The 13,141-nt window shown below is 33.9% G+C and overlaps 1 protein-coding gene and 1 long non-coding RNA gene across 2 annotated transcripts; both read left to right on the top strand.

Annotated features, from left to right (window-relative positions):
• Positions 1-945: 945 nt before the first annotated feature.
• On the top strand, positions 946-4,587 carry LOC108999575. The gene is made up of 4 exons (XR_004802371.1): positions 946-1,260; positions 1,369-1,473; positions 2,618-2,794; positions 3,983-4,587. It is a non-coding gene; the product is annotated as an uncharacterized LOC108999575 (long non-coding RNA).
• A 2,051-nt stretch (positions 4,588-6,638) lies between these two features.
• On the top strand, positions 6,639-11,702 carry LOC109010631 (probable aquaporin NIP5-1). The gene is made up of 4 exons (XM_035693887.1): positions 6,639-7,600; positions 10,247-10,666; positions 10,756-10,817; positions 11,038-11,702. The coding sequence occupies exons 1-4, from the start codon at positions 7,379-7,381 to the stop codon at positions 11,231-11,233; spliced, it is 900 nt and encodes a 299-aa protein (XP_035549780.1). The 5' UTR covers positions 6,639-7,378; the 3' UTR covers positions 11,234-11,702.
• The last annotated feature ends 1,439 nt before the right edge of the window (positions 11,703-13,141 follow it).

Raw genomic sequence — 13,141 nt, 5'->3', positions numbered from 1 at the left:
TTATATTCTAACAATATTTTAACTTAATAATATTTTTTATTCAAATTTTTGCTCTTATTTTTCAAAATCACATAAACTATTTTCTTATTATTCACAAACTATCTTATTACTATTCATAAAATTTTCAATCATTTCACTCCTCAAACTTTTCCTTACTATCTAGTATTGTATCCTATATTAATTTAATTGTTACATATTGCCTCCTTCGGACATTATTGTCAAGTCTAAATTTTGACTAGAATTTAAAATTTTGGTTATAATCAATATTTTTATAGAGGTTAATCTATATTAAACTAATCATTTTAAAATTTAAATAATAATATAATATTATATATTTTAATAATATTTTTTTAAAAATTTAATATTTTATAAATATACTTGTATTTAATATTTAATATTAATATTAAATTTTAATATTAAAAGATAGAGGTAATTGGATGAAAATATTATAAAATATTAATTTGATACTTCTGCAATGACTCTCCACTAAAAATCTTAAATTATTGTAATTTAAAATTTCACAGATATCTTTTTGGCTGGTCCAAATACAGAAGTTTTAACTAAAAAATAATAATAATAATAATAAAAAGTTCAAATTTGGAGTTCGAAACGCTTGTTTGTTTTTCAAAAACATCTCATCTCATCTCATCTCATCTCAACTCATCATTACAATTTTTTTAAATTCCTACATAAAATAAAATAAACAATTCAACTTTTTCAAATCCCAAAATAACAATAATATTAAAAAATATATTTTAACAATATTTTATTTAATTTTTTAACTTTAATCTCAACTCAACTCATCTCATCTCTGAAAACAAACGGCCCTAAGTTTGAAACCCACTTTAGAAGTATGCATGTGTCATCATCTCATTGGTCCGAGGTTGGGTTGAGACTCGAGAGAGAGGTCTCGCTTTCTGAAACTGAAAGAGCGGAGGAGTGAGGACGATGGTGTTAGGCAGACTCGAGAGTCTCGTCACCAGCAATTTGGCATTGCCAGAGGTGCGTGTCTTCCTCCTCGTCTTCTTTGTTACTGCTGATTCAGGGTTCCCCCAGGGGTTGTTTCCATGACTATCGTCATCGACTCAAATGCGGCCTAGCAGCGTTAAATTGGAGCGAGAGTTAACATGCTAGTTCATTCGGCTTTGCTGCGAGGTTGAACAAATCCAAATCTCACAGCCACAGTCATAAGTAATTCTCAACTGGAAGAGCTTGGCCCTGCCATCTCTGCAGCCTATGTACTGCTAATTCCGGCCGGCGGTATCTTTGCCTGCAAACTACTCCATTTTTTTCTCAAATTGTTTGCTTCCTACACATAAACTCTTTAATCTCCTATCATTCCATGGGTTGCAAATATTGTGCTTGCAGATTGTCCTTTGAATCAGCCAGAAGCTCAGAATCTTGTCAGTCGTCTCTACTGCTCTGCCAAACTACTAGCATTGCTGTTTCCGTGAGCCAACCATAGGCTTTCTGGTGAGCAAGTATAGTATGCTTATTTTCATTTTATGACTCAGAATTTTAATCTCTCAGAGGCAGGATGTGGGAGTCGAGGATGAAGGTAACATAGTGTGCTTAGTGGGGTTGTTGCGGAGGGGCCATTAAAATTTTCACCTTTTCCAAAAATCTGAGATTTAATTGGAGGCAGTTAATGTAAAATTCTTAACCCTTCCGATAGAAAACGTCTGTTTGGAGCTTGGGATACGCATATTTCATTGCTTTTGTAGCGTGGGGAGAGGGGGATTTCTGAAAGTCACCTTTGTTCTCTATGAAACAGATTTGAAAACCTTGTATGTACTAAAGTTGATTTTATACAAAATCTGACTTCAATTCATAAGTCCAATTAGTCCTCTCCTTTTTGAAAAAATAGAAATTCCATCGACGAATCCTTTGTATCTTCAAACAATTTTTGTTGTATGTTGAAACGTTGTCTATAGCACTGCATCTTCTCCTTTATAGCCAATTATCATATTCATGTGTATGCATGTTTGGCAGTTGCCCTTGGAAACCAAACCAATTAATTAAACTAGGTTATTTTTCCAGCAAATTTGACAGAACATCCTAGGATCATTTCGGGGACGTAGACAAACTCATCTATTAAAGCAGGGTGAACAATTGGCTACGAAACTCGCAATTTTTAATGTTCATCAGAAGAATGCCTGTGTATTGCTCTCTGCCTTTCACACTTACTAGGCACCTTGTAGCATTTAACTAGCTGCTAATTCAAACTCTTACAATTTTTTCAGATTCCCAAGCAGAATGCAAAAACCATCTGAATAATAATTGAGCTACTTGTTGCCAAATTAGAAATTCCCTAATACGAATTCAGTAGCATCCAACCAGCCACCAAAACGGTTTAGCTTTTAACACAGAATATATGCCATTCTCCCTAGGCTTGCTTTCTCATGCAAGTACCGTTCACAAAAGATATTTGTGATGCTATCTTTCTTTTTTCTTTTGTATTTGGCAAGTATGTTCAATGTTGTTTAAGTTTTTCATCATTCATATTTACTATACTTGTCTGTGCAGGATAACTTGGATATCTTTCAAGTTAGTTCTTGTATTTGGCACAGTCTAACCTGAGGCCTTCTCTCTCTCTTTTTTCTATTTTTTTTTTCAGCTAAATGATTCTCAGCTACTGAAAGCTGACTCCTGTATGCCCTTTTGTTAGGACTCTCTATCTGCGCATTGGCTATGTTTATCTCAGCATGTCTACATGATAGTCATTGATCATTGAGTTTTCTCTAATATGATGAAGTATTGCTCAGAAGTCACCTACCTCGTGTTTCTTATTAAGGTACTTTGATCTGATTTTTGTACTTTGATTCAAAGCAGACATTGTAGCTCATTAATATCAAGATAAAACCACTTGGTTAAAAGAAGACATATAATATTAACATTGAATCACATGACTTGAGCATATACAATAAAATTTATATTTTAGGCCCATGACCTACTTGAGCAGAAACTTGAATTAGATTGCGAATCAAACATGATTTCAGGGTGAAGTCATGGCCTTGAATTCGTCTAGATTTACCAAATAGAGGTTTTAAAACCAGCAATTACAAAGGATTGATGAAACTTTTCAAAGATTCCTTTGTGTAATCTGAGATCTGTAACCTGAAATCAAATTGTCAGTTATGGCCTTCTTTCTAACTCCAACCTAGAGGTTCCTGTGTCACACCATTACTTTTGACAATACAGCTCTATGTCTCTGTTAATTACCCAGAAAACAAGAAGTCAAAATGCTCCAAAAAAATTGGCATGAGCAGCGAGCAATGACAAATGACCAATGATGTTTGTTAAGGATCTGTTCCCTTTCATAAGAAAGAATAAAGTAGGATGTTGGCATTGGGAGGACCCTAATCTTCTTTGCAAGAAAACCTCTCTCTCTCTCTCTCTCTGACTTTGGCCATCCTTTTTTTTTTCTTTTCCTAAAAGAATAAAGGCAACTCATTTGAGCCGAAACTTCTAGTGACCTACTGTTGTTGTTGCTTGCTTTATCATATGATTATGGCTGGCATTGTGAATAAAGTTGATAGGATCATGTCCACTGCCCTTAAAAGAATGGTGAGAAAGAAAATGGGCAAAAAGAGAACTGAAACAATGTACCTTCTTGTTAAGAATCTTGTGGAGTATCTTGTACTCAAGAAGGACGTCCCAAAGTCCAAGCCAAGAAAAAAAATTGCACATCTGATATAGCCTTTTATGAGAGAATGGCTATTTGGTGGTCAAAACAGGCGTTCTCACATGCAATTATTAAAGTGCAATCAAAGCTAACCCAAAGTTTTTAGTGAACACTGCACCTTATTCTTCCAATCTGATTTGTTATGATATGTGGGACATCATTGTGCCTCAAACGAACTTTTCTTTTAGTTGCTTACTACCTTTGTGAAAAAGACTAAAGAGAATGTGGATTCTGCTATTAGGATTATTCATTGCTTTTTGTGACGGGGATTTGGTTTTTGTTTGCTTGCATATACAGGTTCCCAAGGAAAAAAGTTCGCTGTAATGAATGGACATGAAGACAGGGACGCTCTCATCTTCCATTGAGTTTCAACGTCTCTTCAAAAGGACTTCCACCATGTGTTCCCCCAAGTGCTCAAGTAATGAAACATCCATTTCTCACTTATGTAGTAATTATAAGTAAGAGAAATGATAGTTACAGTCGTGAGTGTGCAAGTGCCGTATAATTATTTTGAAAAAAATAAATAAATACAAGACTTATATAAAAAGAAATTAATTTTTTAATAGTGGATCATATTATTTCTTAAAGTTACTGTACGATATTTGCGCACTTCACGACTGTATGTAGCATTACTCTTGTAGTATAATGCCTGTTACTTCCCAACTGGGTAACTCAGGGCATGAAGGAAAAAGAAAAAAACAATAGAAAAGAATGGGCCCAAACTTCTTTCAATACAAGTCATTGGCTTGTGTCAGAACATTAGATTGAAATACTAAAAAGAATACATACATATGACGAAGCAAACATAGATTCCTTAACATTTCGAACATATCGAAGCCTATAGAAATATACTTGTTTGATACAGCCAAGTTAACAAATTCAGTAATCAAAGAGAAGGGGGAGAAGGTTTGGCTGTCAAGTATTCCTTGATGATGTTGCTTTAGCTAATTAAGTGCAGCTTACATAAAGAACCATTTATTAATTAAGTGAGTGGCAGAGGAATCTTCAAAAAAATATTGCTAATTCACTTAAAGTGGCATCATCAACACCATTCAATCGTATTAATCCATTATTATTTATAATTCATGCTTTATATTACTTTAATATATACAAATAAATTTAATGCTTTTGCTCTCCATATGTCACATAGATCCAAAAAGGTGTATGATGCCATCTAAAATAGCTTTCATTACTCCTTTGCTTGCATTACGTTCTTTTTTTTTCCCCTCTGAAACCCATTGATTGTATTATGTGTGTTCTAATATAAAATTGAGCCCCAAGTTAACAGGGTCTCCTCTCCTTAAATGCTACAAACTCTTCAAGCTGTCCCAAGTATTCTTTAATAATTATGAAGTAATGCCATTACAGTGGATCTTAATTTGAACGCATTCAATCATTCTTTATAACCAGGTTCACATCAACCCTCTCTCTCTCTCTCTCTCTCTCTCTCTCGCCAAGTTGAGATGGAAATGAATGAAACATCAGAGCAGAGAGTAAATTCAGGATTCTTGTTCTTAAACATCAGAGCAAAATGTTCATATATGAATCATCATGGGTTGTCTCGAGAGTTAAAATTTTTTAGGGCTAGTTTGGGTAGTGAAGTATTATGATAATATTTCACTATTATTTATTATTGTATTATTATTTTTTATCTACTTTTTACTATTGTTTATTATTATTTAATATTCTATTATTATTTTTTTACTACTATTCACTCAATAGTAATGCCATACACCACAATATCATCTTATTTATTTTGATCATACTAAATAGTATATGACATATTCATCACTATTAGATGATAAAGAAACATGTAATAAATGATAATTTAATAATGATAAATATGTTACATCTTACTTAATAAGATGAAAGTGAAATGACAGTATGATATATAAAATTTTTTTTCACAGAATATCTATGATCACCTCACTGTTCAAGCGTAACCTTAACGTGTATTTTTTCCGCATTGTTTTAGCAGTTCTTTTCATATTCCAAGAAAAAGAAATGGAGATAGTGCGGGCCTAAGGTTGTGTGCTGGCCTATGGCGAGTAGATTCATCAAGTTGGGGGGTGAAAAAGAAATGAAAGAATAAGTAAAGGGAGGAAAGTGAAAAAAGAAGAGAAAAGAAAAGAGGGAAGTAGAATTAAACGCGGCCTTAGTTTTTAGAAGTGGTTTAGAACTGGGATTAATTAAATATGGTCAATGTCAAAGGAAAAGGAAAAGGAAAACTTGGACCAGTTTTAAGATATTCGAAGGGGATGCGTTGCTGTATGCTTTATTTAATGATACATAATTGGGTATCAAAGCTTCAAATGGACGTGCCAGAGATAGTCTCATGTCATCACGTATTGGTTTTTGCCTACTACCCAAGGAAAAATAATATTATTTTTCATGAATTTTTAATAGCATCATATTTGAATTTTTATTTAGATAATTGATATATATATAAAAAAATAAATTCATGAACTGCACTATGTCATGTGATTAAAGATGACAAACTAAGAATATTATTTTTCTATATTATTATTGAAGCAAATGACAAATGAAAACATCAGCGTGCTTATAAAATTAAGAACTGATTTAGACAGTAAGATGAGATGAGATGATTTTAGATAAATTAAATAAAATATTATTAGAATTTTTTTTAATATTATTATTATTTTGAGATTTAAAAAAATTGAATAATTTATTATATTTTATATAAATACAAGAGAGGCCTATGTAAGCAGGATCACCATATATAGGGTGAAGTGACTCTAGGTAGCATTATACGTAAATAAAGAAAAGGCTTGCACATAGACATAATGATGGGACAGGCATTGACTTTTTCTTCAAATATATGAATTATGAATAGTATTAGAGGTTCCAATGTGGCCCTCCTCTTTGTTTGTTTTTGTATATATATGTCCATGCATTCTAGCATACTCTGCAACTGCCTCTACTACTAGTCTCGTTTAATTTCTCTACCTCCATCTCCATTATTGTAAGCTAGCCCCCACCGCCGCCCATCTCTGTCTTCCTTTCTTCTTCTTCGTCTTCTGCATTCTGAATCCGATCGAGTTTCTTTTCATTTTCCTCTCTCTCTCTCTCTCTCTCTAGATCACTAGCTATATATATATATATATATCAGCTAATTTGCCTGTGAGTTTGAGGTTGAAGCTGGATCCTTCAGTTTCCAACAGCGTTCCTTGATCATACCTCCATAAAAAACCTTCCCAGCATGTAAATCTGCGTTGTCTGATCAGTTTCAGAAAATCCTCACCCCCCCAAAAAAAAAAAAAAAGTCTTTTTTGTGCAGATGAAGAATTGAAGTCATCTTTCTTTCTGGTATAGTGTGTAATCTGGCTCGTTTCAGTCCTCCTATTCCTTAGCAGTACATTTATAAAAGCCTTAAAAGCATGTAATTTTATTCCAACTTCTCCAAAAAATATCCCCCAAAAAAAAAAAAAAAAACTTGGCAGAACTCCAAAAACAACATGTTGCCATAGTCAATTAGTTATCGATCGGTATTCTTCTGTGTTTAGCTATCCTGGCCAAGATCGAAACCCTCGTGTAGCCAAAACTTTATAAAATTTACCCAATCATGTAATTTATATCCATCTCGTTTAATTCCCAGTATCCAATTTTAAAAAACCAAAAAAAAAAAAAAAAAAGTTTTGCTAGCTTCTTATTCAAGGTTGCGGAAATTCAGAAATGATGCCGGAACAAGAGACTGGAACGCCGCCAGCATCAGCTCCGGCGACTCCAGGGACGCCGGGAGGTCCGCTGTTCACATCTCTCCGAGTGGACTCGCTGTCCTACGATCGGAAGTCGATGCCGAGATGCAAGTGCTTGCCTGTGAATACCCCAACGTGGGGTCAAACTCACACGTGCTTCGCCGACTTCCCTACTCCCAATATCTCTCTCACTCGGAAGGTACGACCTCCATGATCTTCTCCTTCGTTACTCTGATGATCTCCCTCCGCCCCCCTCCATCGCCGCCTCTCTTGTTTTATTGCTCAGTACGTTACATCACTGATATTATATATATATATATATATGTATGTATATATGTGTGTACATATACATGAGCTGGAGTAATGGGTGTGCATGATTTTTGCTCGAATCACATGGTGTTCATATATTAATAATGAGTAATGCTACATACAGTCGTGAAATACACAAATGTCGTGCAGTCGTTTTGAAAAAGAGTGAGATTTACTCATAAAAAATTAATTTCTTGCTCACATACATGAACCCATGAACCCATGAACCCATGATCATATATATATATATATGATATGATCATGTCTTACACGTATTACATGAGTAGTAGTACTTAGTGGTGGTATTTTTGAGTTTCCTAGGGTTGTCATAATCGAAAAATGAATATGTTTTCCACGTCAACGAAGAAGGTTTGAATCCCTAATTAACTGAGTGAGAACAATTCAGATGTGGGGGAGAGTTGCGCAGCTTGTATATATATATATATATATGTATATCCTAATATAATAGTTAATACAAGTTGCAACGCCTTTTCTCTTTCTTTTCCTACATATTTCTTTCTTTATTCATGGTCAATATAATACAGCGCTAGCTTAAATTGGCTATTCATCATGTAGAAAACACGATTTCCATTTAATCCTTAAAAAAATACATACATATTGACTTTAAAATTAATTAAAGAGTACTTCGTTTAATTTATTTTTATAGAATAACACTTCTTTATTTTTAAACAAATCCAACCAGCATTATATGTTTGTATATAATAAATCAATGTCCACTTTTTAGATAATCACAGACAATAAAAAAAAAAAAAAAAAAAAACACGTACGTACGTACGTAGTACCGCGACAGCTAGCTTACATGCATTCTTGGGTGTTAACTTCTTGTTTTGTTTTTTTCCCCCAGTGAAACAACATTCTTTTGCTTGGTTACTTGAAACCTCGAGCGAAAGATATATTGTAGGTTCAAACCTCTTCAATTTTTCTAAGACTATTTTATTTGATATTATAATTTATATATACTGCATTTAATTTCTTTATTATTATTGTTCAGTATATATAAATATATATGTGTGTGTGCACATATATATTTTGCGTAGACACACGTACACATGACACCATTTTTTATGCTGTAACTTCTATAATTCGTTAATGGAATTAGGTAGTACTTTTCTATGATATCGTCTCTATTAATTCCATCAATTGAAAAAACAAAACCTCCAAATTAATAATTAATAAACGTTCCAGTACCTACTGATCTTGTCTTTATTATAATTATTGGAACAACCTATATATATATATATATATATATATATAATTCTGTTATAATTTATTATCTTATTTTCTCATCCAAAGCCTCGATCAGGAATTATTGGAAATCTGAAAACAGTTCAAAATTATTATATATATATAGATCAGGTATCGAAAACGTACGTTTCAACAACTCTCTTTATTGTACAATACATGATGAATTATTGTGACGGCCGGCGAAATTTTATTGTATCAACTTGTTTGAAGATAATTTAAAATATATATATAAAATTGTGTTTTGCACTCTTCCAAGTTCCAAGAGAGTATCAATTTAATCAGGCGCCCACTTTAGAAAGTCAACTTTGAGGCAAGAGTTTATTTGTTCGAGCACGTACGTCATACTATAAAATCTATTCCATATTAAGAAATGTTTTAGTTATATATAAATAAATTACATAAAAATAAATTAAAAAATTAACATGATTTGATATGTTATGTCAAATTATAAAATTATATTTATTAAAAAATAGATCTAATGTATCATTTAAAATTCAGTTTATAAATTTAACTTTATGTATTCTATTCATGCCTCATAATTTGTACGAATAATGGGGCAGTCTTTCTTCTAGGCTTATGACAACACGTATCATGCATACATGATGATATATAATCGTATCATGCATGTCGTTTTTTACTTGCCCCAAAATATATATATATATATATATATAATTGAATGACGAATAAGTTCATTTATAGGAGTGAGTAACTTGGCCGTAGAAGAAATTTGATTGACGAGAATGAATATTATAGATTAATTAGGACGTTCAATATACACAAATATCGTATCTTGAAAGGGGGGTCTGACCAATATAATAATTAAGAGTTGATAAGCATCGTAGTTATAAAAAAATTTTGTAAAAATAAATTCAGACTTCATCACGTGATAGGTTAAATCTATTTTATAATAAAAATATTTTATAATAAAAATATTTTATAAAATGACTTATATATTATATCAAATCAAATCAATATGTGAATTTACTTTATATCGTCTCATCTTAAGGGCTAAATCATTTCTCTTTTAAGAGTTTTTATTCATTTTTCGAGATTTTAATTGTACCCATATATTCATAGTTGCTTAAGTGGAAGTTCTACCGGCCGGGGAGGAAATTAAAGATCTTCAAATTACTAATATTTAAGGCCTCAAACTACACTGATTTGCAAAACTGGTTTGATTACAATTTTCAGCAATATTATATGTTAGAATTGGTTATCGATCCACTTGTTACATAAACAATATTTGTACGTGTGGATATATAATTTGCAGGTTGGAGCAGAGTTTGTGGGAACTTTCATCCTGATATTTGTAGCAACAGCAGGACCCATTGTAAACCAAAAGTACAATGGAGCAGAGACACTGATCGGGAATGCAGCTTGTGCAGGGCTTGCGGTGATGGTCGTGATTCTGTCGACGGGACACATATCTGGAGCACACCTGAACCCGTCTCTCACCATTGCGTTTGCAGCACTGCGCCACTTCCCTTGGACCCAAGTTCCTGCCTACGTTGCAGCACAGGTTTCAGCATCCATCTGTGCTTCCTTTGCTCTCAAAGGTGTTTTCCATCCTTTCCTGTCCGGGGGAGTCACGGTTCCTTCCGTCAGCACCGGCCAGACCTTCGCACTCGAGTTCATTATCACTTTTAATCTCCTGTTTGTCGTCACCGCCGTTGCCACTGACACCCGAGCGGTATGTAAAAAGGAAACTATAGTCCATTAATTCAGATGTGTTTAGATCATCTTTCTCTTCTCATTTTGTGGGGTAAATTTTGCCAACAGGTGGGAGAGTTGGCGGGTATTGCAGTTGGAGCTACCGTTATGCTTAATATTCTGGTGGCAGGGTGAGTAACTCCTGATCTTTTCTCATGTAAGGTTGATTTTTTCACAAGTACTAAACATAAGTAGTAAGGTTCACCATTAGTTAATTAATCGCACATCACAGTTGAGAGAAACAGTCGGTGGTTTTGTTCTTACCCCAAAATTTAGAAAGAAGAAAGAAAATCAAAGGAAGGCAAGATTCCGATAGGAAGATGTAACAATCGTTAGATCTGAACGTGGCAGGCCATCTACAGGCGGTTCAATGAATCCCGTGAGAACTCTGGGCCCGGCAGTTGCAGCAGGAAATTTCAAGGCACTGTGGGTATACCTGGTGGCGCCCACACTTGGGGCCCTTGCTGGTGCGGGTACATACACGGCGGTGAAGCTCAGAGAAACCGAGGTTGATCCGCCACCGCAGGTCAGGAGCTTCCGTCGCTAGGCGGGCGGAGGAGTGGCCTAGCTAGCTTACTATATAAATTGTACGTCTTAATTTCATGCCGACCCTGCTAGCTTGCCGTGGCTTGTTTCATTCACTTTTGGTGTCTGGACTTTTAGGTACGTAGTAGGGCGTGATTGTTTGAAAGTAATATAATAGTAAGAAGAAAGAATAAAAGGTGTGGAGGGCGTGGGATGATGTGATCCAAAGTCTACGCCCTACAGTAAAATTAGTTGAATAAAAGGACATTGCCTTTTGTCTGATGCTTTTCATCTTACGATCGATCGAGGGCTCTAGCCCCTTCGTCTTGGCCCTCGTTTGCGAGGATCCTCAGCTAATTGTTGTAATAATGTGTGCGCCTTTTGTTTAGCTCCTTTGTGAAATACTCTACGTTTGTTGCTTTGTGTGATGCTTGTTTGAATATTTGGTAATGAATAAAGTGCATTAGCACGAATAGCTTGTTCATAATAAATATTATATTCTCTTTAGTTAATTTCGTTTTTTTCATTTTCTGATGGTGGGTTTTACTCCTAATCAATGATCAATCAATAAATAATTGAGCTTATCTTTATCGTTATTAATTTGTTATAGTACCATATATTGACTAAATCTCGATAAATAAAAGCGTACGTGTGAATTTAAACTTATTAATAGTACTAATCCATACATAAATTATCTAAATGTCTAAAAATAGCGCAATAGGCCGGAATGGGAGAAATATTCATTTTCGGCTTGTTGTATCTGTTTTGGGCCTCGATAAGTGTCATGTGGAGTCCCCGGCAGTGGTTTGGTGCGGCTGTATAGTGTCTATGCATACATCCATGTCAGTGATGAGTAAATAAATGCAAAGAAAATAAATAGAGAAAGACACACAGATTTACGTGGTTCGGCATTGGGTCTACGTCCACGAGAGTTTGGAGAGGAGAGAGTCCACTATAATATACTTGTTTTATAGTCTCTAATAGTCTCTCATCCTCTCTATACAATGGAGATTAGAACTCTATTTTCTGGTAGAGCACTCAGCGTTGGAGTCTCTCTCGTGAGGTTGAAGAAACTGAAAAAGAAGTCGAAGTCACCTTAGTCGTCTAGTAGAAACCCCATTTATCCTTTGCTCTCTCTTACTTTATGTCATATCTTCTCTCATTTACGTATTCTTTCAACTTTTTCTACTGATATCCCATTCTTCCTCAGTCTTTATCTCCTCATTCTTTCTTCTTCCTCTCTCCTTCTGTTGTCTTCTAGTGGGGATCCTTTGATGGGCTGGACCCTTTATTTGAGTCTGTGATATTTTATCTCCACCAAAATATATATATGCAAATTAGGATTACATGATTTTGTTATAATTTGCTAGACACGCATGATAGGCAACGCATGAATCAAACGAAGTTTTATGGAGTAGTTCACTATAGATTGCCGGCTTAAGACATACCGGTTGAACGAGCAAATTAACTCAAGAGATGTTTGAAAATAATTATCATCTCATCTCATTTTTTTTTAAATATCACTTAAATATAAATACTTTCAAATCAATCATTACAGCTTTTTTAAACTAATTAATCGTTTCAACTTTTCCAAGTTTTTAAATAAAAAATAATTCAATTTTTTTAAATCTCAAAACAAAAATTATATTCTAAAAATATTTTGAATTTTATAATATTTTTATTCAATTTTTTTTCTCTTTTCTCAAAATTTAAAAAATATTTAAGTTAAATTATCTCATTACTATTTATAAATCATCTTATTATTATTCACAAAATTCTCATTTAATCTCATTTCTCAACCATCACCTCACCGGACATGCATGACACGTCTCAATAAAGTGAACTAATTACTCAAATTTCAGTGTTACAGGATTTCTGAGCCCTAATTTAAACCTCTTTCATGTAAGCCACCTTACCTTTATAAGGTTAA

Source organism: Juglans regia, chromosome 9 (genome assembly GCF_001411555.2).
Source record: "Juglans regia cultivar Chandler chromosome 9, Walnut 2.0, whole genome shotgun sequence".
In the NCBI taxonomy this organism is placed as follows: Eukaryota; Viridiplantae; Streptophyta; class Magnoliopsida; order Fagales; family Juglandaceae; genus Juglans; species Juglans regia.
This window is presented reverse-complemented; position numbering and strand designations above follow the sequence as displayed.

Excerpts from the sequence above, each read along its gene's own strand:
- LOC109010631 (XM_035693887.1), top strand. The coding sequence starts at position 7,379 with ATGATGCCGGAACAAGAGACTGGAACGCCGCCAGCATCAGCTCCGGCG. Across the intron at positions 7,601-10,246 it reads ATATCTCTCTCACTCGGAAG|GTTGGAGCAGAGTTTGTGGG; the intron begins GTACGACCTCCA and ends TATAATTTGCAG. Across the intron at positions 10,818-11,037 it reads CTTAATATTCTGGTGGCAGG|GCCATCTACAGGCGGTTCAA; the intron begins GTGAGTAACTCC and ends TGAACGTGGCAG.